The sequence below is a fragment of the Natrix helvetica genome (assembly GCF_964273705.1).
Source record: "Natrix helvetica genome assembly, chromosome: 2".
In the NCBI taxonomy this organism is placed as follows: Eukaryota; Metazoa; Chordata; class Lepidosauria; order Squamata; family Natricidae; genus Natrix; species Natrix helvetica.
Genome location: NC_138552.1, coordinates 244,254,561 through 244,281,123, shown reverse-complemented (window position 1 = coordinate 244,281,123; position 26,563 = coordinate 244,254,561). Strand labels below are relative to the sequence as shown.

The window sequence follows — 26,563 nt, the reverse complement described above, 5'->3', positions numbered from 1 at the left end:
ACTGTATCTTTATAACAGCAAGACTAAAATAGGCCAGCAAAATAAATCAGATAAAACTATCTGTAATATACATTAAAAAGTTCAACTGATTAAAGTAACCAGTTCAATGTCTTAACTAAAAGAGGTTAAAGAAAAACAGGATTTTGAGGACTCTTGAGAAAAATCATTACATTTTCAATTCCTTGGCTGAAAATGTCTCAGTTTAGGATATAAATAAAAATTCATCATAAAATAATTGGTGGAACTCATAATTTTTTGACAGATATGAAATATAACAGAAATCGGATATATTCTAAATATTCTTAGACCTTTTTTTAATTTAAATCTTCTGGAGTTGCATTTCCTTCTCAATACCAAATGGCACAGATCTCAGTAAAAATATGGTTCCAAAATTATTTGTGGGGGATAAGTGAAAGCAAGCATAGCAATAAATGTTATTACATCTATCAACCAGAATCCAAGTTTCCTATATCAGCTATGATAAAAGGCTGCCAATTATCCAAAATGACATGTGGTTAAAACTTAGATCAGTTGGAAGAAAGCTAGAGCTGCAGAATAATTCAGAACAGCTTTTAAACAGCAGCAGGTTTTGGTAGCTTTTTTTTTAAAGTACTACAATGTAGTAATACAAAAGTCATCAGAAGAGATTCCAAAAGCAAACTAACAAAAACAAAATGTATCATTTGAAGCTTGTCCAGCATTCCAAGAAAAAATGAATGAGTCTAAATTCATGGTGCCTGGGAATCAACGGAGATTGTAAAGAAAGCTGCTCCTTGTGTACCATCCAAAATTTTTGTGATGACTACACTAAGTTGTGGCGGATAATTTAGCCTGGAATGGAATGTAGGAATGCCGTGTAGTTTGTTCTATATTAACCCATATCTTTAACCCATATCTTAACTGGATAACTGAATTATCAGATTGCAACTGCAAGAGCATAGAGATAAAATGAGTTCCAGGAGCTGCATGCCAGCTATTTTATCATGCTTTTAGTCATCCTTCCTAGCTTATTATATATAATTTTGATTTTTCCTTTGGTCTTCCTCATTTTTTAAAAAAAAAAAACCAAAAACCAGAATTATACATAACAGTGTTGACCAACTATTAATTAGATTAGCAAGAGGTCCATGACTTGATATTAGGTGACGTCAAAACTCTACCCTTCCAAAAGCAGTATAGGCAGCAATCAAATGTCCAGCTACACTCCCAACACGAATATACAGGGTGAAAGACGGAGAAACAAAAGGCCCTCCTTGTCTTAGTTGTCCTATAAGAACATTGATGTTTATTTCCATTATCTTCCTAATGAAAGAATTTAAATAACTGAAGTCTCATTCATTATACTTTGCCATCATCTGTAAAGAGAACAGAGCCTCATGCAGGGTTATTGTCCAGCAAAGAAGAAACTTCTGTAGTACCGCAGCACTGTTGATGGTGTACAATCTCCAAAGCAACTTTTTAGAAACTTGTCATCAGCCACTCCTCTCTGATTAAAACACAAGATCAAAACATTCTATAGTATTCTTAGCTCTTTCATACCATTGAAACTTTTTGCCCCAACTCTGTGGAATGAAGCAGTGCCACTCCCACCTGCAGAGCTGGGTTTTCGAAGCTTGACTTGAGATGGGAACGGTATTTGCTGGTGTCTACAGCAATTGCCTTTGCATGATTTTTGTCTTCTCTATATGTACCCGAACATACAAATTTTTGAGTCAGATGAATCTGTATGTTGCTCTTTCTTTGTCATTAAATGGGTGAGACTGAACAATGGTTTTCTGCTTGGACTTAATCATGAGCTGGATTGGGGTAATAAAATGAAAGGAGATTTTGAAAAGAGGCAGGCTGCGTGAGACTGATCAACTTTTGTCCAACAATCACATGTTTCATTGATTATGGGTGGAGATGATTCATATAGCAAGATTGTAACTTGAAGCGACTCCTAAATCCAGCCTCAGGTAATCTCAATACCCCAAAGCTATTGTTAAAGTAAGTTTTCATTAATTCACTATTTGTAACTGTTCCTAGTCATGAAAATCAATTTCTCATACCTGCCTGGTAATACTAATAAAGTGTATTGGAGGTCAAAAACCAGAATTAACTGGTAGAAGCAGCCTTAGTCATGTCAACTCTGTACTTCTTGTATTACATGTTTTCTAATTCAGGTTACAATTGTAAACCTTAAATAATTGGGGTTCAGAAATTTGAAGGCGTCTCTCTCCCCATGCCAAAGCATCTAGTGTTATTAGAATAACTACTTTACTCTATGAAAAGATGAAGGAAGGAATTTTGGCATTAGTTCTCTCTTTGATAAATGCAGTACCTTTCCTAAAAAGATGCACTCAGGATCTATATAATAATTTGTCGGGTAGCAAGTTTAGGCATTTTCATTTTCTTAAGCACTTTCTTTTGAAAAACACATAACTATTTACTAATTATACCGGAAGCATTATACTATTACTGTGTTTCCCCGAAATTACAACATGCCCTGATAATAAGGCCATGCCCCATTTTTCTGGTGGGCAAAAATATAAATAAGCCCCCTGGACAACCCCTCCACCTCCAGCCAGGCAGAGCACCACTCACCAACCTAGCAGTATCCCGAAGGTGCCAAGTCACGGGAATCGGGGGGGAGGCAAAGAAGATCGCGTTGCTTACTGCCTTTGGGAGACCACTAGGTTGGTGAGCGGCTCTGTGCCCAGCTGAAGAGGGGAGTTGCTGAGCGGCTGCTTTCTTGCGAGCAGGCTCCCCAAGAGCCGGGCACAGCCCCATGGGCAAATGGCTGTGTTGCGCTGTCGCAGCAGCGCAACACAGCAGTCATGAAGCGACCACACTTATGAGCAGCCACCCGAAAAAAAACCCTTTCCAGCAGGGCACAGCGCCATTCACTTGGAAGGTGCCAAACCGCGGGAGCCGGGCGGCAGTGAACAGGCCCTCACACAGCTTGGCGATACCCCTAGGTCAGTGAATGGTGCTGTGCCCGGCTGGAACAGGGGGTTTGCCGGGTGGCTGCTCGTGAGCATGGTCACTTCATGGCTGCTGTGTTGCGCTGCTGCGAAAGCGCAACACAGCCATTCGCCATGAGGCTCTGCCCGGCTCTTTGGTTGCCCGCTCACAAGAGAGCAGCCACCCGGCAACCCCAAAACAATAAACCCTCCCCTCATAATAAGGCCCAAGCCATATTTTGAGTGTAAAAAGAAAATAAGACCCTGTCTTATTTTCAGGAAAACATAGTACAATATTTTGGTATTTTACAATAGCCATAACTGATTATTTACCCTTGCTCCTCATTGATTTGGAAAGTTGGATGAAGGTGTTACAAACTATTTTTAACATACATAATTCAAAGAATGCATATCTACAATGTACAGAATGTAGTCCATGTTAGTCCATGTCTGCTGAAAAAAACAAGTATCCATCTATATTCTATAATATTCCCATAGACACTTTATGGGGGGGAAATAGTTACAACCAGGCATTTAGCATAGAGACAAATCCATAAAGAGTACAGATAGTCCTAGACTTAAGACTGATCATTATGATAGTTTGAAGTTACCACAGCCACCAAACAGGTGTTTTTATAGTCCATAAAGCACCCTCGGCCATTATAAATGGTAGAGAGAGAGGGGGGAGGGAGGGGGGGGGACAGAGAGACAGAGCCATATGACCAAATGTTGGGAAGGTCACTTTTACAACTAGCATTCTGTGATCATGTGGCTGTGATTCACAACGTTTTTGTTGGTTTCAGCAAAAATCCTCTTTCAAATGAATGGTTTCAGTTATCAACCACAACATTCACTTAATGGTCACTCTGAAAAAGTGGTTTTAATTTCATTATGTTTTCATTTTAGTTAATGACTGAAAAAATAGCTTACTCTCTTGGGGTACAATTTACACTGTTCCCCAGAAAGCCCCAAATTTCATTCATATAAACATTTGCATCCAATAGAAAACCTCCAGGATAATTGAGATATCCTTCAAAGCAGGTGCAGTCTATGTCTTTTCTGTTCTGTTCTGTGCACCTCTGAAACTTCTATGGATCTCCAGAAGGATAAAGCACACTTTGAGGTAGGGCTTCCCCCTACAGATTCTATTGGAACAATTTCTGGTTTAAAATAAAAATAGATGGCTCAGGGCTGCAGGGGTGAATAGTACTGACAAAATGACATTACCAGACAGCAGGACTAGGATTTTCACTGTTTTCCTCTCCTTTTCTGTTTATTTTTTAAAAATAAAGTCACTCGTAACATTCATGTACCCTTTTAAAAAAAAGCTAGGTGGGCAATTGTACCACTATTATTCATCAGTTTGTCACTAAATTTCAAATGCTGATTTATAGGTCTGTAGCTGAAGTAAAGAGACACCAAGAGGAACCAATCTTCCCTTTAGAGCAGTGGGTCTCAACCTTCCTAATGCCGCGACCCTTTAATACAGTTCCTCATGTTGTGGTGACCCCCAACCATACAATTATTTTATGTTTTCTGTATTTTTTCAAAAAATATGTGTTTTCCGATGGTCTTAGGCGACCCCTGTGAAAGGGTCGTTTGACCCCCAAAGGGGTCCCGACCCACAGGTTGAGAACCATTGCTTTAGAGGAAACAGTTATTGTGCTTTAGATTCTTGTGGCAATAAGTCAGACTTATAATAGCATTGAATTGAGATTCATGTTGAAATTTCACTGAGAATTAGTTGACTTTTGAAACATACTGCTAGAATCACTCTTACATCTCATGGACCGTTTAATGAAACAGAAGGAAAAAAATGGACTTTTAAGATACTTCTTCCAGCAAAACTGACATATATTTCATAGGAACAGCCACCCCCATTAATAAAAGTGGTCTGATGTCATGTGTGAATGTGATTGTTATCCACTTTGTCTACATACAAGCAAAAACATCCTTTTGCTTATAGATTAAAAAAAAAAACCAACAACCTTTGATGTTCCCTTGCATATTAGTTAAGAGTTTCATCCTGACAGGAAATAACATTGACTCACAATCCAAATTGTAGGTAATAGACTGCCCTGATGTTTGGGTAAGCAAGGTACATTTGCCAAAGTTCCATTCAGCGATAAGATCGGACCAATTCCAAAAATAACATGATTGTAATAAACAGATTCCAAATGACAAACAGCCAGAGCTAAAAATACACCGAGCGGCAAGTTACATATGGTCTTTTCTTGGGTTACCCTCACCTCTGGTAATTCCAGCCTCTGAGCTACGGCCTCCAAGCATTCTTGCCCAGTGCTTTCCACAGACAATGTGCACTCAATCAGGTTGTTCTCCAACAGTTGAATCCGGGTCATGAAACAGTTCTTGCTCCGGACATTATAGCGTCGAGTCCTTCGTAATTTCAGCCCAAAAGGCATGTCTGCTAGGCTAAAGCAGCTAGCCCTCTTCTTCTCACACCTTGGATCTTCTTAGTAAGGAAGGTTTGAACGCTGTTCCTCTATTTCCAGAAATTTTCCTCCAGGTTTGCAAAATGTTGCCCATGCCAAAGGTGGATACCACAGCAATATCCTGAAAAACAGCAATGCAATGTGTGGTTAATTGTCATGGATTTGGCTGGGTAATGATTTTTCCCTTGGGGAAGTAACAGCTGTTGCCTCTCAAAGATAGTTCAGACCATTGGCCAAACCCACAAATTTTCTTTGAAGAAACACTGTATGGAGTACATGTTCTCTTTGAACTCCCTGTCTACTACTAATGATTTCCTTCTTCAGTTCTGGACTAGAGAAAAGAAGCATACCACTAAGACAGAAAGACAGAAATTGAAAACAGGATTAGAAAGATCAGCAGACTATCCGTATCAATTGTGATTTGCAAACAGAATTCCGTCTTGGGGATGCAAATATTTTCATAACCAGTCTGAATGCTCCGTGGCCTTTTTCACTGGAAGATAACTCAAGTTAGTACACTGTGAAGTAGAAAACATGATACTAAAAGTAACCTTAACCATAATTAGCCCAGGTCCACATCTATAATAACTTTAAATTATTAATAATGCTGATAAAAAATAGGAATTAACTGTAAAACATTTCCCAGGAGGTCTCCTTGGAAACATTGAGTTGGGGAAAGCCAAACTGTTTTATCAAACAGAAATTATGATAAATCATTTTTTTTAAAAATAATTTAGTTATAACACAATAATTGTGGTAGGATGAGGCTGGAATCAACTAAAATGGCATGTGGATGTATGGGAATGCTACCATGGACTGTCGTGAGTTTTTATAGAGATTTTATAGATTTTTTAAAATTCTGATTATTTGTGGTGATTGATGTTTTGATTGTTTTGTGAGCTGTCCAGGGTTGTTGTTACAATATGTGTGGCTATGTAAGTATTTTTAAATCAATCCATCAATCAAATAACACAGAGTCACCACAGGTCAGCCCCAAGCAATCTCATTTGCTTATTGAAATTAATGTTCCTATTTAGTTAAATCATGGGGAAGACAAAAAGTAGCTGCTCTTGTAAATTTCCTAGTCCAAATAATACCTTTAAAGTAGTTTCAAAAGTCTGGAAAGCTATTTTTGTTAAAAATCTGCACTCTCAAAAACTAAGCAAAATTAAAAACAATTCTAAGACTAGTAAGTCTAACACAACATGTTTCTACCCACCCACCCCCATTACTACAATAAGCCATGTTTAGGTTCCCAATGGTAGTAGGCACTCTTGTCTCTCCATTTGGAGTATCCTGCTGTCAAAGCTTCCAATAATGCCCTAGCATCAGACCAGCAGCTAAGAAAATAAGTCCAATACATTTTCCCTCTTTTATTGTCATAGCTGTTGTATTTCCAACTTACGGGAAAGAAATGAGTGTTCTTAAATTTCCCCCGCAATTGGAACTACGGCAGAAAGGAATCTAATTTTGTTTAGATGGAGAGATCCAACTGGGTAGAGAATGAAGTCTCACATATATTTACATGGAGGTCTGAAGGGACATGCACCCACATTACTTTGAGTGAGACTATGTCCCTTTTTGTGATCAAGGATCCTAATGAAAAAGATCTCAAGTTTACATGGAGGACTGTACAAATATTCAATATTAGAAATTTAACTCCCCTTCAGATCTCCACCTGATTATATGGAATGGAAGGACAGAGCCATGAGCCCTGTCCATTCTTTTCTCAGTTTGAACCCTCAAACATTCAACTAGAACAAGGTTTCTGAACAAGTTTTCAGTTCCTTCTTCATCATGTTTGCCCCTTTGTCTTGTTCTCCTAACGTCAAAGCCCTGATATCAGGAGAGAAAAGCTACAGGTCTGTAGAATGATTTTTTTACACCCCCCCCCCCCCAAGTTGGATATAATTCTAGTAACAACTAGCCAATCAAGCAACAAGCTCTGGGATTTAATTCCATAAAACTAAGGGCATCAGCTTGGATAAGGCTATAGTAAGAACCCTAATCCATTCTGTTTTTAGAAATGAAAAAGTAGGAAGAATGCAAGGAAACTAGACAAAGATTATTAAGGGCAGGATTGGGTCGTGTCTAAGTTTTTCTTTTGCAAATTGAACATCAAACACTATTTGGCAATGTTATTTTCCTTATTGTTCTACTTAAATAGATTTCCTTTCATCAGAACAGGCACTCCCTTAGACTCATTTAATTTCAGACTAGTGTGCTATGAATAAAACTACATATTCTTTTATACAATATTTCAAGGCTTGCAGAAACAAGAAGATAACAAATGAAAAAAACTTGCATATAAAAATTATGGGGACAAATTATGGATGAATGTTACTCAGGTATAATTCACGGGGCTAGTTATGATCTATAAAAGCCTTACATGATATATAGCCTTGTTATTTGAAGGATTGCCTATCTCTGTGATGGTGAACCTATGGAATGTGTGCCAGTGGTGGCACACAGAGCCCTCTCTGTGAGCACGTGCGCTGTCGCCAGCTGTTCTTTTGGTGTTCGGCACGTACATGCACAGCTGGTCTTCGCGGGCACCAGAGCACCAGAAAACGCCCACCAAAACAACAACAACAACAAAAAAAAACCAGGCCGTTTTCTGGGCCGTTTCCCAGGCCATTTTTTGTGTTGTTTTCAGGTTGGTTTTTTGGGCTGTTTTTTTTTTTGGCCAAAAACAGCCTGAAAATGACTCAAAAAATGGCCTGAAAACAGGCATGTGCATGCCGGCCAGCTAGTCTTTGGGTTTTCGGTGCTCCGGCACATGTGAAGACCAGCTGGCCGGCCCGTGCATGCACACTGGCCAGCTTGTCTTCGAATTTGCGGCACTGCAGCATGTGCATGCACATTCCAGTTTAGGCACTTGGTACTGAAAAGGTTCTCCACCACTGGCCTATCTCTTGTGGTATCACTATGATCCAACAGGGTTGGCAAATTCCTTCCTTCAATATAACAGTGTCATTATCAGATTGAAGAAGCATGTCTACTCTATCATGGTAACTGACCTCTGAGTTACCCTCAAGAACTGGGAGGCTCCCACCCTGGAGCCATTCCAGAGAGCCTTAAAGACCTGGCTCTTTTCTCAGGCTTTAAACAAGGTAGTTTGAGTTCCTTGAAGGGTATATCTTAGTTGTTGTTGACCAGATTTGTCATATTGTTGATTTTTTTAAAAATTAGGATTGTATACTGTCATTTGTTTTTATTCTAAGAGCCACACAGAGGTGTCGGTGTCTAAATTGTATCATCATCAATAATAGTATCAAAATGCACGTATTATGACTCCAGAAAGAGGAGGTATCAAGATAGGATTGAACTTCTCTATGTGTGACTGATGCACAACTTGGAAGTCATCTTTGAGTCATAATTCTGGTTCAAAGAGCAGCTGGCAGCTGTAAGCCAAAAAACATTTACACAGATACACCTAATTATATCATTTGAAACAATTCCTAGACTGGGAGGCCATTCAGACAGTTATTACACCCTAGTTGCCACATGCAAGGATTACTGTCATATGCTTCACATGGAACAGTTTTGAAGACAACTTAGAAGCTACAGCTACTTCAGAATTCAGTGGTGCATGCAGTGTTGGCCATGCCTCATTAATAGCTTTATGACTACGCTTATTCAAAAGTTACACTGGCTTCTGGCTACAATTCATGGTGTTGGTTATTCACCTCCAAAACCCTTTTTGATAGAGGCCTGGCTATTTGAGGGCCCTCCTTCTCTAATTGCCTTTGCCCATCCAGTAATATCAGGCAGAGTGAGCATCACTTAAGCATTATCATCTTATGGGGCATAGAAAGCATGTCTTCTCTATTGGGATGCCTGCCCTCTGGAATGATGTCTGTTCCTATCCTCAATATTTAAATGACACGCACGCACGCGCGCACACACACACACACACACACACACACACACAACATTCAAGAAGCTATTAAAGTCCTGGTTATTCTCCCTTCTCCCATAAGAAGATTGGATAAATTATGTAAATAATGTATAAATATTCTATACATTTATAAATACCATAATTAGACTCTTTCCCTAGATGCATATTTATGAGAATAAATATTCAAACCAGTCTCTGATTATATAAAAAGATAATAATTTTCTCAAGTTGAGCAAATTTTTTTGGCAATAATATAGACATGACTTTTTTTTGGTAGAAATACTGAGTGAGACTGTATGAAGTTGCTTCCTAGTTGAATCTACAGCCTTTATATAATCTGGTGCTCTCCCATACAAGTGTCAACCAGGTATGACTAACCTTAGTTTAAAAAAAAATCATGCAAGGTCAGTAGGTAGTGTATACAAATTGCATAATAACTATCAAACTCATGTAGCTTTTTTCTTCTGAGACAGCACAAGACACAGGATGCCAGAAATGGAGTTGAAAGCAAGGTTACGTATTCATAAGAACTTTGGTCCACCAATCAGATTCCATATCACTTCTATTCCAAAGTCAGGAAAACTCTTGACCTCACATATCTTCAAAAAGGACAGACAGAATTAGATAAAAACTATATCGGAATATATCTATAATTTTTGGAAACCTAGCGCATTTGCAAGTGAAGAACATATAAACCCATCTTCAGAAGTGGTCGAATTTACTATTTTTCAGTCTTTCTGGGTAAGCCAGACAGGAAACATGACTAGATGAGCTAATTCTACTTTACTGAAAAGCTACATTAACATTAATCTTGCAAGTCTGAAGGCACAAATTTCCTACTGGCACTTTTAACTTTACCTGAATTATTAGGGTGTGTGTGTGTGTGTGTCCTTCCTAAGTTTCTTTCTTCGACCATTAAACCATTAGGTGTTCCCTGCCTCTCTTGTCTGATCTTTTCCTAGGCAACATCTCTTCTCCTAACCTAACCACCCAAGATCATCCCCAGATTTCATTATAAATGGGAAGCACTTTTTTTTTGGGGGGGGGGGGGAATGAATGTGGAATCATAACTAGGATGTGAACATTTCACTACTGTCATGCCTAGTTATAGTCCATAGAGTCCAAAGCACATTGCTGATTACTGAGATGCTTCTTGAGTCTCATTTGGGCAGAAAAACAAAAATTAAACATTACAAGTAAATTAAAATAAATTAGGATTTTTCTATGCATAAATTATTATTATTATTATTATTATTATTATTATTATTATTATTATTATTATTATTATTATTATTATTATTATTATTATTATTATTATTATTATTATTGCATTCACATGCATAAATGTAACAAAGTGTAAAGGGATTTTTTTTAAAGAAACAAACAATACACCTCTTTCAAAAAGCTGTGCCCAAAAGCTTCATACATCTGTTTACAATGAGAGGGAATATTAAAAATGGCATGAGAAAAATAATTAAAAGCTGTGTTTATAAGAATGGAATTCTTTGTTGCAGAATCCAATGCATGTTTTCTATTTACCATGTCCCACTGTGAACAGCCACTCCTTGTGTAGGCTTACATAACCCTCTTTGTTAACAATATGCTTGGTTGGCCTAGAACATTCGCGATAGTTTATGAGTGGGCTTCCAGAAGAGAGGCAGAATATTCCATCTCTCCTTTGCTAGCTCAAACAAAAAGAAGCCACTTTGTTCCCCTACCCATCCCAAGCAAGCTACTTAATTCCTCTAGTTTTTCCCTAATATTGGACTCAGAGTTTTTTGACTGTAGAGTCATTGTCAGCACTATTTTGACCAGAGTTGGTAGCATTTGGTTTTCCAGAAATGAAGCTACAACTTACACAATTCTTCATTACTGCCTTAGTTAGGACTGATAGAAGATGGGAAGATTCCACATTGGTGGCCAAAGCACAGATCATTCTATCCCTTATACAGTATGTTGTATGTCCTGCATATTCAACAGAGAAACCAAGCAGGAAGGGATTGCTCTGATCTCTTGATAGTGCCGCCTTTTTAGCCTATAAAATATTTTACTAGTCTGAATTTTACTAATGTGAGGAACTGGTCAAAATATGGATGAAGTGCTCTATCTGTTGACCATGAAACTGTTTTTTTACCATGTTTTCCCGAAAATAAGACAGGGTCTAATTTTCTTTTGGATCCCGAAATAAGCGCTTGGCCTTATTTTCGGGGAGGTCTTATTATTTTTGAAGTGCAGGAGGCAGCGAGCGTGGTCACCTCATGACTGCTGCTGTGTTGCAATATTTTCATTTTCAAGGAACTTTACCTGAATGATTCTTTTCCCAGTTTCAGGTATAGCAAAACTTAAAAATTTCAAAACTCTAATGTGTTTTGAGAAGCCAAGATCATAACTCAGTTTAATTCTTTGAATTCTCTACAATCCTGGCTGATGTGCTTCCCCAAATACATGTCATAACATTTGTGAGAATATGCCCTAGTTAATGTTGGTGACTTGATATGTTCTTTGACTGATGATTGGAACAAATATTCCTGAGTGACCTAATCATCTGGCACATCTTACCTATCTGGAAAAGCCTAGGCAAAGTAGATTTCTCTGTGGAGGGATGGCTGAAGTCAGAGGACAAAACTTAAAATGACACAATAAAATATAAAATAATATCAGGTACCCATTACTTCAGACACCGTGTAGAATGCCATATCAGCTGGCATTTCTTCAACATAAACCAATTGTTCACTCTTGATCTAGATGAATTAACCAGAACTATGATTAAGGAAGTTAGTTGATTAGTTCATAACTGAGAGAAGACATTTTTAAACCTTATAAGAGAAGAAGAGGGAAGGCCAATGCCTGAGACAACGTAGTGCAAGCAGAAAAAGACCACTAGGACTTGTAGCAATAAACTTTAGCAGCAAACTGCTAAATTTTAGGTGTCTGGTTTGTTTCAATAAATTTGTGATTTAGCCTAAGAAATAGTGACTGTCCCAATGATAACTTCACATGTATTCTAATCACCATCTAATCACCATCTCACAGTGCTTTTCACTAAAGTTAACACAATTCCCTGCAGGAAGATTGTAATTTTCATTAGGACCTTTGAATGTCCTGTTTCCACTGTTCAGCTACAAGCAAGACCTAAGAGTATCCTCTGATAACTACTATCAGTTTCCTTATGGGTAAATTGAAGTTAGCTTTATATTAAATGCCTCTTATAGTTGAAGATTTCACTAACAGCTTCTGGAATTCTTCCAGCATTCCATATATTATAGAACTACAGCACACCTATCAGAACTATGCAATTCTGGGCTGGGCATGGATAAGGGGATAATTAGCCCAACTTGCTTGATGAGGTACAAGCCTGCACTTTTAGAAGAGGACATTAAAGAATGCCAAATACCAAAGACAGGTTTCATCTGGAAAGATTTACCTATTTACCTCCTGCAGTATCTACTATTGCTCTGAGTACAAAAAACAGGTTTTGAAAAGGAAGCCAACTTTTCTACAAACTAGTTCGAAACAAGAAAACTATTTTAGTTTTGTCGGTTAATTAAAATGTATGTACAACATAGGGGTTTCATTTTAATTAGAAATGGAAGATTCTGCCTTTTTCATTTTTTCATTTTTTTAATTAATTAGATCATTTAATGCATGCACCAAAATATGGAAGAGATTTCCTATGTTTTTCTATTAATGAATACAGTCCACACATCATATGCAGAGTTTTAACAAGTGCCCACCCCCCACACTGAGAAAATGAAATGTGGATATACTTTTTCGCTATTCTGTAGCTTCTCTCTGCAGGGTTCTTTAGATGAGAAGTGCATCATAGTGTTTTCAAAGTATGTATTTAGACATATGAATGCATTTCAAGTTTAATAATTTATTGGAACATCTCCAATTGTATTTTGCTCTAAAGAGTTCTCAATCCAAAAAATTGTCATGCCATGTCACCTTAGTTAAATTGGCATCAAAACTGAGATAAGTACTATTCTTGTAAGCTAATATTTCATATACAGCAGCTGAAGACCTATTTCGAAATATAATGGCAGCTAGAAGAAAAATCAGTAAATCAAAGGATACTTTCAATAGAAAATTTTGAAACTATTGAATTTACAGGTTGAAAAAATCTGCATGAATTAAAAAGAACCCGAGCTACCTTCATTCATTTGACAACTAGGAAAATAGTGTTCTAGATTCTACAGGTATTCCTTGATTTATAAATGTTGAGTTCACAACAGTGCAAAGTTATGATGGTGCCAGAAAAAGTGACCTATGACCTCTCCTGTAGTTATGACCATCGTCCCATAGTCATGTGATCGTGATTTGGGTGCTTGGCAACTGGCATTTATTTACAATAGTGGCAGCATCTTGTGGTGACATGGTCATTTTCTGTAACCTTCGCAGCTGCCTTCTTTGTATCAAATTATTTAGTTACATTTTACACAGCATACACATCAAACAATGTAAACTAACAATCAAGAGAAATGATAAAGAATAAAAAGAGAATAGGTCTAGAAGTACAGTATGAACAGGTATAAAGAAAAAGAAAGGGGAACACAAATATATATTAAGAATGACTTCTGATTTTTTTCTTCCAAAGTTGTAAAGGACATTTACATTCGACTCTTTCTCAGAGGATCTATGGGCAATACTATCGAGTCTGCAAGGCAGAAGCAGTTCTTAGAATGACATTATGGCATCATAATGATAAAAGTATTTCAAGGAATATTGCTGAAAGTCCCTAATAGGACTGCAATATATTGCTTTTAGAGAACTGACAACTGTGAAAGTTAATGATGCATGCACATGCAACCTCAGGAAGTTCAAGCACATTTTAAAATAAGGAAAACCCATTATCCCCACCAGCATTCCCCCCCCCCCCCTAAAACAAATACCCTTTCTAAAAGGAGTCCTAGTGGTGCAGTGGTTAGAATGCAGTATTGCAGGCCACAATCTGGAGTTCAACCCTGAGGGAGTGTCAGATTGACTAAACCTTCCATCCTTCCAAATTCAGTAAAATGAAGACTCTGATTGTTGGGGGGCAATATCTGACATTGTAAATCACTCAGAGAGTGCTATAAAGCACTATGGAGCAATCCATAAGTGTAAGTGCTATCGTTATTGCTATTGTTCTAACTCAAAAGTTAGAAACTGTGTGAATTACTCTTTGGCACGACAGGACCTTTATGTATAACTATTACCTTTTCAGTTTTAACAAACATTGTGGAGGGGACTTTCATATTTCTTCACTCTAAGTAATGTCATCCCATTCCAATTCAGATCTTAAAATAGTTGTAATTAGGCTTAGAAACAGAGAAAAGATTTACTTGTTTTTAAAATTAATTTAAAAATTTTAAAAATTGATTTAAAAGTTTTAATTGAAGTATTTACATGTTAGGTACTTTAGCGCTAAATAACTTTCTGGTTCTAACAGAAAGACAGAGGAGGGGTTGATTCTGCAGTACCAATATGACCTTAAGACCATTTATTTAAGGTTCTGAGTATATTTTTGCTTGAAGTATAAAAAATATTTTTTTAATTTTTTCTTGCTTATGCTACAATAAATGTTCTTTCAGTGACCATGTTATTCAGACATTTATTCCAAGAATGCTGCTAGTGACTCTGTCTCCATTGCAAAACTGAAGAGGGGGGGAAATCATAATTATGGATCTATAATGCATATTGAACAATTAACCATCAAGTCAACAGACCATGAAATAGTCAAGAAAGAAATTGAGAAAATGCACTGGCTGTTTTACAATAAATACACATTGCTTAGATTTGCTGCAGATGTACTCCTAGTTATACAAATATTCCTTTAGCAAAGATTAAAAGGGACATGTTTCTTTCAAAATCTCCTCAATTTTCCTAGTTACACTTCACTACTTTGGCCAACCATTCATTCTTAACTCAACCTGCCTCACAGGGTTGTTGTAGGGGGGGAAATGGGACAAGATTACATTGTACTTTAAGCTCCTGGGGAAAAAAGCCAGGATCTTTGATAAATCCTTCTTTTACAAATGCCTTAGGCCAGTGATGGCGAACCTTTTTTGGCTCACGTGCCACAAGTGGGGGGAGCACAGGGGGGTCGAGTGCGGGCGTGCCGCACCCATAATGCAACATGCACCCCCCCAGTGCACATGCGCGCAAAACGCACGACCCCCCCATTTTTACATGTTTTTTTTGCCCTCCCCATGCTCCAGGGACTTTATAGGAGCCTGGGGAGGGCGAAAAGAGCCTCCCCCGATCCCCCGGAGGCCCTCCGGAGGCTTCAGGGACTGTCCAGAGGCTTCCCTGAAGCCTTCGGAGCGCTTAAAACCACCCTCCGAGCAAACCGGAAGCTCTTTTCGCCCTCCCCAGGCTCCTATAAAGCCTCTGGAGCCTGGGGAAGGCGAAAAATAGCTTTTAAAAAGGTGAACTCAGCTGGCCAGTGCGCCAGCTGACAGGGCAGCACCTCGCGTGCAATAGGTTCGCCATCACGGCCTTAGGCTCTTGAATCCTTAATGCTACTTGAAAGCAAGGAACTGAATTACAGCCATTTTCACCCTTGGACTGCAAGGTGATCAAACCAGTCAGTCTTAGAGAAGATCAACCCTGACTGCTCTTTAGAAGGCCAAATCCTGAAGATGAAACTCAAATACCGTGGCCACCTAATGAGAAGGAAGGACTCACTGGAGAAGAGCCTAATGCTGGAAAAGAAGAAGGGGACGACAGAGAATGACCGTTGTCTTACCTGAATGGTCTTTCTCTAGGCGCTGCGGGAGTGTCCAAGCATGGGTTAACATCAGCTTGCTGCCCAAGGACTGAGTTCGAATTCTTGTAGCTCCGCCTCTTGCTCCCCTCAGAGGCTCAGTTTTCTTGTAGCTCCGCCTCTTGCTCCCCTCAGAGGCCAGACATTCGAACTACCACCGACCTCCGTTCCTTCCGGCAAAACTTAAAGACTCACCTATTTCAATCAGCTGGCCTGGCACTTTCTTAGTTTCACCTCCCGGGGATTTATTCATTTTAATTGGGTTTGGGGTTTTAATAAGCTTTTAATGTACTATATTTATTATTCTATTACAGTCTTATAACCTCCTTCACCTACGTATTTAATTATTTAACTGTTTTGTGTATGTATTTTATAATGCATTTTAGTGACTGTACACCGCCCCGAGTCCTTTCCGGGAGAGGGGGCGGTCTATAAATGTGAATAATAAATAAATAAATAAAATAAAAAACGAAGGAGTGTCCGAAGGAACTGTCAATGCAATAGTCCAGTCCAATGAAGAAACTACCCCGCGACCCCTGATAGGGTGGGGTTGGACACTCCCGCAGCGCCTAGAGAAAGACCATTCAGGTAAGACAACGGTCATTCTCCTAGGCGCTGCTTGGAGTGTCCAAGCACGGGACATGCCAAAGCTATGATCCCCCAGGGAGGGAAGAACTGTTCACGGGCGCGGGGCTAGCCACAACCCTCTGCAGAATTCTTCTCCCAAAGGCTGCCTCAGCCGAGGCAAAGGTGTCCAGTCTATAGTGCTTGACAAACGGTGACGGGCCTGACCACGTAGCGGCCCGGCAGATGTCTTCGATGGAAGCTTGGGTGGCCCATGCGGCCGATGTGGCTGCACTTCTTGTTGAGTATGCGGTGATACGAGGAGGCGCCGGCCTGCCCTGATGTTCGTAGGCCAGCTGGATGCACGCCCTTATAACAGCGCCCTACTGTAGCGGAGGTGACCTTCTTGCCCATGGTGGCAGGTTGAAATGACACAAAGAGGGCCTCCGACTTGCGGAAAGGAGCTGTTCTTTTCATGTAAATCCGCAGGGCACGGCGGACGTCCAGCTTATGCCACTCACGTTCCTTGGAATGCTTGGGATGTGGACAGAAGTCCGGGAGGATCACTTCCTGTGAGCGGTGGAAAACGCTGTTGATCTTTGGTACGAATGCCGGGTCCAGACGTAATATCACTCTGTCGGAGTGGATGACGCAAAGGTCCTCTCTGACTGACAAGGCCGCCAGTTCAGAGATCCGGCGAGCCGAAGTGATGGCAATGAGGAACATCGTCTTGAGGGTCAGGTGGTGTAGTCCAACTGTCCGAAGGGGTTCAAATGGTGGCCCGGTCAGAGAACGTAGCACCACGGACAAGTCCCAGGTGGGATACCTGTGGATGGTAGGAGGAGCCAGATTGGAGGCTCCTTTGAGGAAATTGCGCACCTGCGGGTGTTTGCTGAGGGACAGGTGCGACTCAGTAGACAGGATGAAGGCCAAGGCGGCAGTCTGGCGTTTGAGAGTGTTTGGTGCCAGACCCCTGTCAAGGCCGTCCTGCAAAAAGTCCAGCACTTGGGGAACGGTGGCAGAAGTGGCAGAGATCTGGTGATGAAGGCACCAGCGAGAGAAGGCCGACCAGGTAGCTTCATAGATTCTAATCGTTGATGGACGTTTGGATGCCTGGATGGTGCGGATCACCTTCTCCGAGTATGCGCTGAGCCTCAGGATCTCCCCTTCAAGTGCCACACGGCAAGTTTCAGCCACTGGGGTTCCGGGTGATGGATGGCCCCTTGGCTGAGGGAGATGCGGTCCTGAGGAATGCGCCAGGGACGAGACACTGAGAGACTGACCAGGTCTGCGAACCAAGATCTCCTCGGCCAGTGAGGAGCTACCAGCAGTACCTCCGCTCCCTCTGTCAGGATCTTCCCGATGACCTGTGGAATTAGCGGCAGGGGCGGGAAGGCGTACAGCAGACCCGGAGGCCAGGGAGAACGAAGAGCGTCCGTGCCTTCCGCCCCTGGGCACTGGAACCTCGTGAAGTACCTGGGTAGCTGGGCGTTGGCCGGAGACGCGAAGAGGTTGACAACTGGAAGGCCGAATCGCCGAGACAACTGATGAAACAGATCTGGGTGAAGGCGCCACTCCGCGTTCTGGATGGTGGATCTGCTGAGCCAGTCTGCCGTCGCGTTGTCCTCTCCCGAGATGTGGTCTGCCCGCAGAGACCTGAGGTGTCGTTCCGCCCACCGGCCCAGGGATTCCGCCTCCATCATCAGAGCAAGGGACCGTGTGCCGCCCTGATGATTGATGTACGCCTTCGTGGCGATGTTGTCTGTCAGGATCAGCACATCCTTGTCCCTGATCAGCTGGAGGAAATGCTTCAGGGCCAGTCTGGCAGCCCGGAGCTCTAGCCAGTTTATGTTGTGGGCGAGCTCCGCTGGAGACCATCTGCCCTGGATCACCTGGTTCTGAAGGTGTGCCCCCCACCCGAAGAGGCTGGCATCTGTTGTGATGACCAGGCGCTCCGGCTCCTTGAAGTAGGAACCCTTTAGGAGAGCGTCCGACTGCCACCATCGGAGGGAACGGATTACCTTGGGAGGGAGACGTATCACCCTCCTGGAGTTGCTGGCCATGCGTCTCTGGAGAGGCAGCAGGAACCACTGGAGATCCCTCGCGTGGAGGCGTGCCCACGGGACCACCGAAATGCAGGACACCAGCTTCCCTAGCAGTTGCGAGAGGGAAACTACTGTTGCTGACCTGGTGGATCGGATCCTCCGCACGAGGGACCTGATGCTGTCCACTCTCTCTTGGGTGAGGAAGACCTTGCAGGACTCCGAGTCGATGATGGTGCCGAGATGCTGGATCCTGTGGGTCGGGTTGAGATGGCTCTTGGTCAGGTTGACCGAGAAGCCGTGCTGTTGTAAGACTTGAATGGTGGTGTTGAGGTCTTGTTGCGCCTGATCCCTGGATGATGAGTGGATCAAGATGTCGTCCAGGTAGCACTCCAGCCTCACTGGAATTGAGCGCAGGTGAGCTGCGATGGCGGCCAGCAGCTTGGTGAAGGTGCGTGGGGCTGACGAGAGTCCGAAGGGAAGGGCTCTGTACTGGAAATGCTGGTTGGCAAACTGGAACCTCAGGAACCTGCGATGCGCCGGGTGAATCGGAACGTGCAGGTATGCCTCCTTCAGGTCTATCGAAGTCAGGAGGTCTCTCTGCCTGATGCAACCCAGGATGGTCTGCAGGGACTGCATCTTGAAACGCTTGTATTCTAGATGCCTGTTGAGTCGTTTGAGGTCCAAGATTGCCCGCACCCCTCCCGATGGATTGGGGACTAGGAACAGGATGGAATAGAAGCCTGTGCCCTCCTGACCCTCGGGTACCCTTTCTATGGCCGCTATCTCTAAAAGGTGGTCTATCTCCGCCCTCAATAGTTGGAGCTTGTGAGGTGACCTGGGAGTGGGGCAGCGAACCCGGGATCTTGGGGGGGGGGGGGAAAGGAAGTCCAGGGTCAGGCCGTGACGGATCGTGTTGAGGATCCACACGTCCATCGTGGTCTCCTCCCACTGGGCGGCATAGAGTTGGAGACGGCCGCCTATGGGAGGGTCCCTGTGACTGTCACTTGGATTTCCTGAAGGGGCGGTTGGAGAACACCCCTCGGGAAGGTTTACGGAAGCCCTGTTGTCTATTTCTATCCCTGTAGAATGACCTGTCCTGGGGACGTTCCTGTGACTGGGGAAAGGGACAGCCTGGACCACCTGAGGAGGTGGAAGGCTCGGAGCTCCGAAAGGAACCCTTCCGAAAGGGCTGGCCCTTGCGTTCAGGTTTCTTGGTCATGGCTGGGAGTATCTTGCGTTTATCCTTGGATTCAATCAGAAAAGAATCCAAGGCCTCCCCAAAGAGTTTCCCACCCTTAAAGGGAGCGGAAGCCAGCTTCCACTTTGCCTTGACATCTGCCTGCCAGTGGCGGAGCCACAGGAGGCGACGTGAGGTCACATTGGCGGCTAAAGCCCTGGAGGAAAACTTAGTGGCACTAAGTGAAGCATCAGCAGAGTATTCTATGGCTGCTATGATTTTATTTACGTTCTGCCTCGTTTTAGTGTCCCCAGCCGGTAGGCCAGCCAATAGTTTGCGAAGCCAGAAGAGAGCTGCCCTCCCGAAGTAGGAAGAGGCAGAAGATGCTCTCATGGCCCAGGCAGTGGCCATATGCGTCTTGATAGAAGACGATTCAGCCCTTTTGTCCTCTGCCTTGAGCCCCTCCAGTAATTCAGCAGGTAGAGCCGAATTGGAGGTAAGGGACATGATGGGGTCATCGACCTGGGGGAGCTTTAGAAGCTCCTCCAGAGGTTCTTCCATGGTAAATAGCCTCTTGTCGTTCCCGCTGGGATTTGCCAAGGACCCAGGCTGGGTCCATTGGCGTTGGATAATATCTAGGAACAGCTGAGGGGCTGGAACCAAGTCTAAGGGGGGGGGGGGAAACTTCGTTGAAGAGCCCTGCCCCTGGGTCCTGGGGACCGATGGTCTCCGTGGAAGCCTGATCCGAGGCAGGTTTGGGCTTGGGGGCTGGAAGGCCCATCTGGGGACCTGCAGCCCGGGCCTTAGTCAGAATAGCCCTAAACATGGAAGAGTTAAAAAGTCCCAGAGAGGGGGGCGGCTCTGGAGTGGAATTTTCATCCTCAGAGAGGTCTGGAGCATCACGCTCCACCTCCTCTGAGTCAGAAACCTCACTGATGCCCGAGGGATCAGGTGAGGCCTCCCTCGCTGGGGGACCTTGTGCCCTAGCTGGTTTCCCCTTGCTGGGATTTACAGATGCAAAGGGAAGCTTAGATGCCAGCTGCATCATCCCATCAGAGATACCCCGAGAGATGGCCTTTGCCACCACCTCCTGCATGCTTTTGGGCAAGGGGGGGTCGTGGGCCTGAGGGGTATCTGGTCCAGTTATTGAATAGATGAAGGACCCCTCCTCTGCCAGGGAGTCTGCCTCATCAAGGAAGTCTGCTGCCAGGGAATGGCCTGGGGAACCCATGGAGGCCCTGGATGGATTAGGGGAAAAATCGAATTCCTCTCTTTCTCCTGGAAGGGAGGGAGGAATCCCCTGTCTGGAGGTAGATGGAACAGGAACCCCTTCCTCCCCAGGATTAGGGGCTGGAGGAAGGGCCTGCTGGGCAGAAAAGGCCTTCTGGAACTGTTTCTCCAGGGCCCTCTGCCTCCTAGCAGCTAGTCTCTCCTCAGCCCTAGAAGGCTGCTTGGCTTTAGGAGCCTTCCCCTTAGCTGGGCATCCCACCCCTTCACCTTTAGCAGCAGGGTTGGTCCTGCTGCGTTTAGCTGCTGGTGGGCCAGCCTGCTGATCCACTTGCTTCTCCATTGCGTTGGGAATCCTTCCCGATGGCTGAGGTGCTGGAGAATCTGAGGCTTGCATCTCTGGGATCCTCCTGCTGTAGGCAAGTGGTGGCTGGAAAATGGCTCCAGCTGAGATGAGGTCGGAAGCCAGCAGATCAGCGCTGAAGAAGGCAAGGATGAATGGTCTAGATGACTAAAAGAACCCCTGCTGCCGCTTTGTAGGTCTTGAGGGGAAGAGACCCAGTCAGGAGACCCTGCGATGGTCCTCTTCAACCCCTACTGCGGCGATCTGCAGAGAGCGCAGGCAACGCGATGAGGCTAAAAGCCCCAGCAGAAAAAGCGCGCCAAAATTTTTAAACTAAAAATGGCCGCCGTTCGCGTTTTCGCACCTGGAGCGGCACCGGGGAAAAAGGCGACAGCCTAATGCTGTCCCTGGGGGTCCTAGCCTCCTACCTGCACCCCCGTTGTTCGCTGGCAGCCGCCAAACGAACCCCCCCGGCGCGATCGCTCTCGTCGCTGCGAGAAGCGAGTCGCGCTCCAGGCAGCCTGGCTCGCGCGCCAAATTCAAACTACAACAAGCGAAAATGCAAGGAAAATCCAAGAAAATACAGAAAAATAACAAAACTCTATCTAGGAGCTAACTAAACTTAACTGTTTTTCTCAAAAGGAGCTAACTACACTAACCAAAGGGTCCAGTCTGCTGCTCAAGGACTGGATCTCCCCAAATTGCGTCCTGTAGGGCGACTGAGTTTTTAAAACTGAGCCTCTGAGGGGAGCAAGAGGCGGAGCTACAAGAATTCGAACTCAGTCCTTGGGCAGCAAGCTGATGTTAACCCGTGCTTGGACACTCCAAGCAGCGCCTAGGAGAATGAGGTGGCTGAATGCAGTCACCAAAGTAGTAGGCGTGAGCTTAAATAGACTCCAGAGGATGGTAGAGGACAGGAAGGTCTGGAGGAATATTGTCCATGGGATCACGATGGGTTGGACACAACTTCACAACTAACAATAATTTTTAAAACTTTTGGCAATCAAGAGGTTCAGAATAAATATGCCTGATGTGTAGTTCAACATCCTCAGTTTTTTGAAGGAGGATTATCCTTGTTTCATTTAACTTGTTAACAAGTGTGATGTGCATCTCTATTCCAACTTTCTCTGCAAGGGAGAAGAAATTCACATCTTTTTTAGTTCTTTTATTTGGGAAGGAATTAATAAGTGCCTTTTTCATTTTTATTTTCCTTCCTAAGAACTACCATATGTTGTGTTTTATTTATATATGTAAGTAGAAAAGAATGCTAAGATATTTTAGAGCCAAATATAGGGATTAAAAAAGGCACACACAGCCATCAAGTGGTTTTAATTTGAGGACCCAAAAAAGGAAGACGTTTAGAAATAAAAGTTGTCTTCTTCTTTAAATTTTGTCTTTTTTTTACTGAAAAATAGGAAAATGGATATATATGATGCTTATTGTAAAATGGTCACAAAAAATTAATTAAACTGATATTCAGCTTTTAGCTCACAAATAATCCTTAAAAGCTTTGTAAAGAGGATTCAGATAAGATTTTCTATAGTACTGGATTATTACTGTTATTCCAATACATAGACGACAACAAAATGGATGTTTCATTTTTTGTTCCTTTTGATTATTTCCTCGTAAGGCGTTTTTTGTTGAAAGAATAAATTGGTTGACAGTTTTCCAAGCCTGGGTTAGGTCTTTGATATGCAATGCAGGGGTGTCAAACTCAAGGCCCGCGAGCCACATCTGGTCCTCAGGGTGCTTAGATCTGGCCCACAGGGCTGCCCTGGAAACAGCGAAGGCCTGCGGTGTCTCTGTTGGCCCTCCCAGACTTCATTTCCATTGGCAGAGGGCTGCAGGACGTTGAGCTGGCCAGGCCCATCCCAGCCATGCCCACTCGGCCCCCCAAGGTCAAACACAACCCTGATGCAGCTCTCAATGAAATTGAGTTTGATACGGTACAGGATGTGAGCCCAAGTAACAAATCTGGGTACAATTCGTCCTCAATATATTGACATTCATATAACAATCATTCAAAGTCACCATGGCCTCGCAAAAAGTTATTTATGACCATATGATTTGCTTAATAGTCATGAGATTCACTAAACAACTGTGGTAAAAATTGGTTGTAAAACAAGGTCCATATGATAACTCACTTAACACATTGATTAGCAACTAAAATTTTGGTTCCAATTGTGGTCATAAGTTGAGGACTACCTGTCACCTTGTGGCATCTTTCAGAAGAGGAAAAGATAATTAAATAAGTGAAGATTATGATTGGTTGTGCAGTCAGACAGATGTTTAGGCTGGATTTGGCATTTTTATCCACCTATAGAATCCTTCCCAAGAACCTGAGATAAGCAGATGTTGTTTTATTAGGATTGGTAAATCAGACAGATGTTAGACTGGATTTGGCATTTTATCCATTCATCAAGTCTCTTCCAAGGATCCAAGATAGGAAGTTATTATTTAATTGTGTTAAAGGTGTCATCACAAGATTAAGCAGTCCCAAATAAAGCTGACTTTTGCAATTGACTGGTGTCAAGGCCTATGGTGATCAAGTGGTACTCCAGATGTTTTGGAGTTGCACCCATCTTTGCTTTCTTTTGCCACAGATTATTATTATATGAGATCAGTTCTCTAGTTGGTGTTGGCCTTCATATGCATCAAATTCTTCCCAAGAACCTATGATATCTTAATGCATTGGTTAGTATATGTGCAGATCCAAGTTCTGTAGCATTTTGTAATTGGCAAATGGAAATTCTGTTAATGCACCAGTTTCTAACAATTTTTTAGTATGGTACTCAATGTGTCAATTGGGACCACCACAGCTGGTTTATGCCATGACTTTTTAATTCTGCTTTTTAGTTGTTGATACTATGTGATCTTTTCTATTTTTTTTCTCCTAGTATCCCTTGGTAATGCCACTTCAATTATTCAAACTTTCTTCTTTTCAAACAGACTTAAATCTGAAGCGCAAGACTTTATCAGTCATTTGGAAATCCCGTAACATATTAACCTGCTCATTTGCAACTATTTTTTCAACTCTATGTTCCATCAGTTTTTCATTACAGCACATAATTTTTACAGCTGTTCCAATGAATCATTGTGGTAACTGTGTTATATTGTTATTTATAATCAATTTGTGCAATATTCTTGGATGAGCTGAGAAAAAGCTCTAATCTTACTACTGCTTCTTTGCATAATCTTCATTTTGAATCATTTGGTAGCATTAAATAGCATTACTTCAAATAACTTGTTCTAGAGCAGCCAAAATGAAGCTTTCAGTTTCTTTCTTTTTTAATATTCCAGTTGTAAACCACTGACAGGTTTTTTTATCTTTACCCAATTTCCATTTGATTTTTTGTAGAAATTGTCCATGCAATGCTTTTTTTTTTGCTAGCATTTTGTTCCTGTTTTTATTACATTATTGCAATATTCATGTTTTGTTTCTTAAACATTCAGTAATTTTCAATGTTTAACTTGCATCAATGCTTGTTCTTGGCTACGTTTTACATAATCAGCCAATTCATACTTTTCTTTGTTTACAGTGACTTGAAATCAACCTCTACCTCCATTTCTGCAGGGCAGACATAATCTATCAATTATACTAAGGGGATGTAATGCATAGTAAATGCTAACTAGATTTTTAATTTTTTGGTCCAAACTACCATATTCCGCTTGTGTCTCGTTAATAATTCCAGTTATTCCAGTTCAATCAATAAATTATATCACATATATGGTACAGGTATTGATGGCTTTGATGTTATTTCCAACATTCAATTTGTCTTCAGCACTTTTCTCACTCTTTAGATATATTCTTTATTAATCACGTTTTTAATTCGTCCATGCTTGATGATGTCCATCTATAAAATACCCAGATATGTGTAGGTCTCACCCTAATGGCTCCTGATGGTTTAGCCATTTGGCATTTTAGCTTGACTACCATTTGTGATTTTACCCCAAGTTATTGCTACTGTAGCACATCTCTCTAGGCCATATCCCATTGCTATATTTGTGCTAAAAATTCGTAGAGTATTTGTTAATGACTGGATTTTGATTTCTGATTTTATTATAATTTTATCCCATTTTTCATATTTGATCAACTCAAGATTGCAAATATATTTAATACTCCTTCCTCCTATTTTCCCTACAGCCAACCTCAAAGTACAGTTGAGCTAAGAGAGAATGACTGGCCCAAGGTCAGTCCAATCTTTAAGCGTTCACGTTTAAAGGAAACCTAGAACTCAGAGTGTCCTGGTTTCTAGATTAGTACCTTGACCTCTACAGTACACCATAGTTTTTGTGGCTCCAGTCTAAAACAAATGTATAGTGCAGACATCAACGTCATCACAATTATTATTGATTTCAATGTAAAAATAAGGATATTTATGAAGACCATTTTCCTAATCCAGTCATTGACAAATACTCTGAATATTTAACACGTTCAAGAAACAAAACATAGCAATGGAATGTGGCCTACAGAAATGCGCTACATAGCAATAAATTGGGGTAAAATCACAAACAGTAATCAAATTAAAATGCCAAATTGTGGTAGCTCTGAATTCTAGGAGATGGATGAATAGATGCCTGGACAAATAGATGAATGGATGGATGCATGATATAAAATATAGTTCTCATGGTTATTAATGCCAAATAACTATAAAAGTTTTAGCAAAATTCCAATCAATAGACAGAAGAAGATATTTCAGAATATTATAATGGATAACATAAGGTGATGTTTTGACTTCACAATAGCCAGGACCTAACAATCATCCCAAATTGGAATCATATTCTCTCTACAACCAGAGATGACTAAATGTTTAAAAATTTGAGAACACAGATTTCTGACACTAAAATTTACAAGAAACCATTTATTTGTCTTGGATCCCAGAAATGGCAAACACTATGAAACTTTCAACTTTTGCACAGGGAAAACCCTAAAATTCTCTGATAGAAAAATTCCTTGTATGGAATTAACATTTCCCCAATTAGAATAAAAGAGTTCAGGCAACCCAATCATCCTGAAAACTAATGGATTATAGAAATATTATATTGTCCAATTGCTATCTTTGATGAACAATGAAGGAGAGGATCTTTTCTTCTGTTACTCTCAAGAATATATTCTTCCAAAGTCATATTGAATGTAAAAAAGAAAGAAAGAAACTAGAACAC

The 26,563-nt window shown here is 41.8% G+C and overlaps 1 protein-coding gene across 3 annotated transcripts in view; it reads right to left on the bottom strand.

Annotated features, from left to right (window-relative positions):
* PTPN14 (protein tyrosine phosphatase non-receptor type 14) overlaps positions 1–26,563 on the bottom strand; it is a 158,071-nt gene that overhangs the window by 71,529 nt on the left and 59,979 nt on the right. For all 3 annotated transcript variants that reach the window (XM_081942194.1, XM_081942195.1, XM_081942193.1), the window contains exon 2: positions 5,192–5,516. In XM_081942194.1, the coding sequence (XP_081798320.1) occupies positions 5,192–5,365 (174 nt within the window). In that variant the 5' untranslated portion in view covers positions 5,366–5,516. The remainder of the gene's footprint in view (positions 1–5,191; positions 5,517–26,563) is intronic.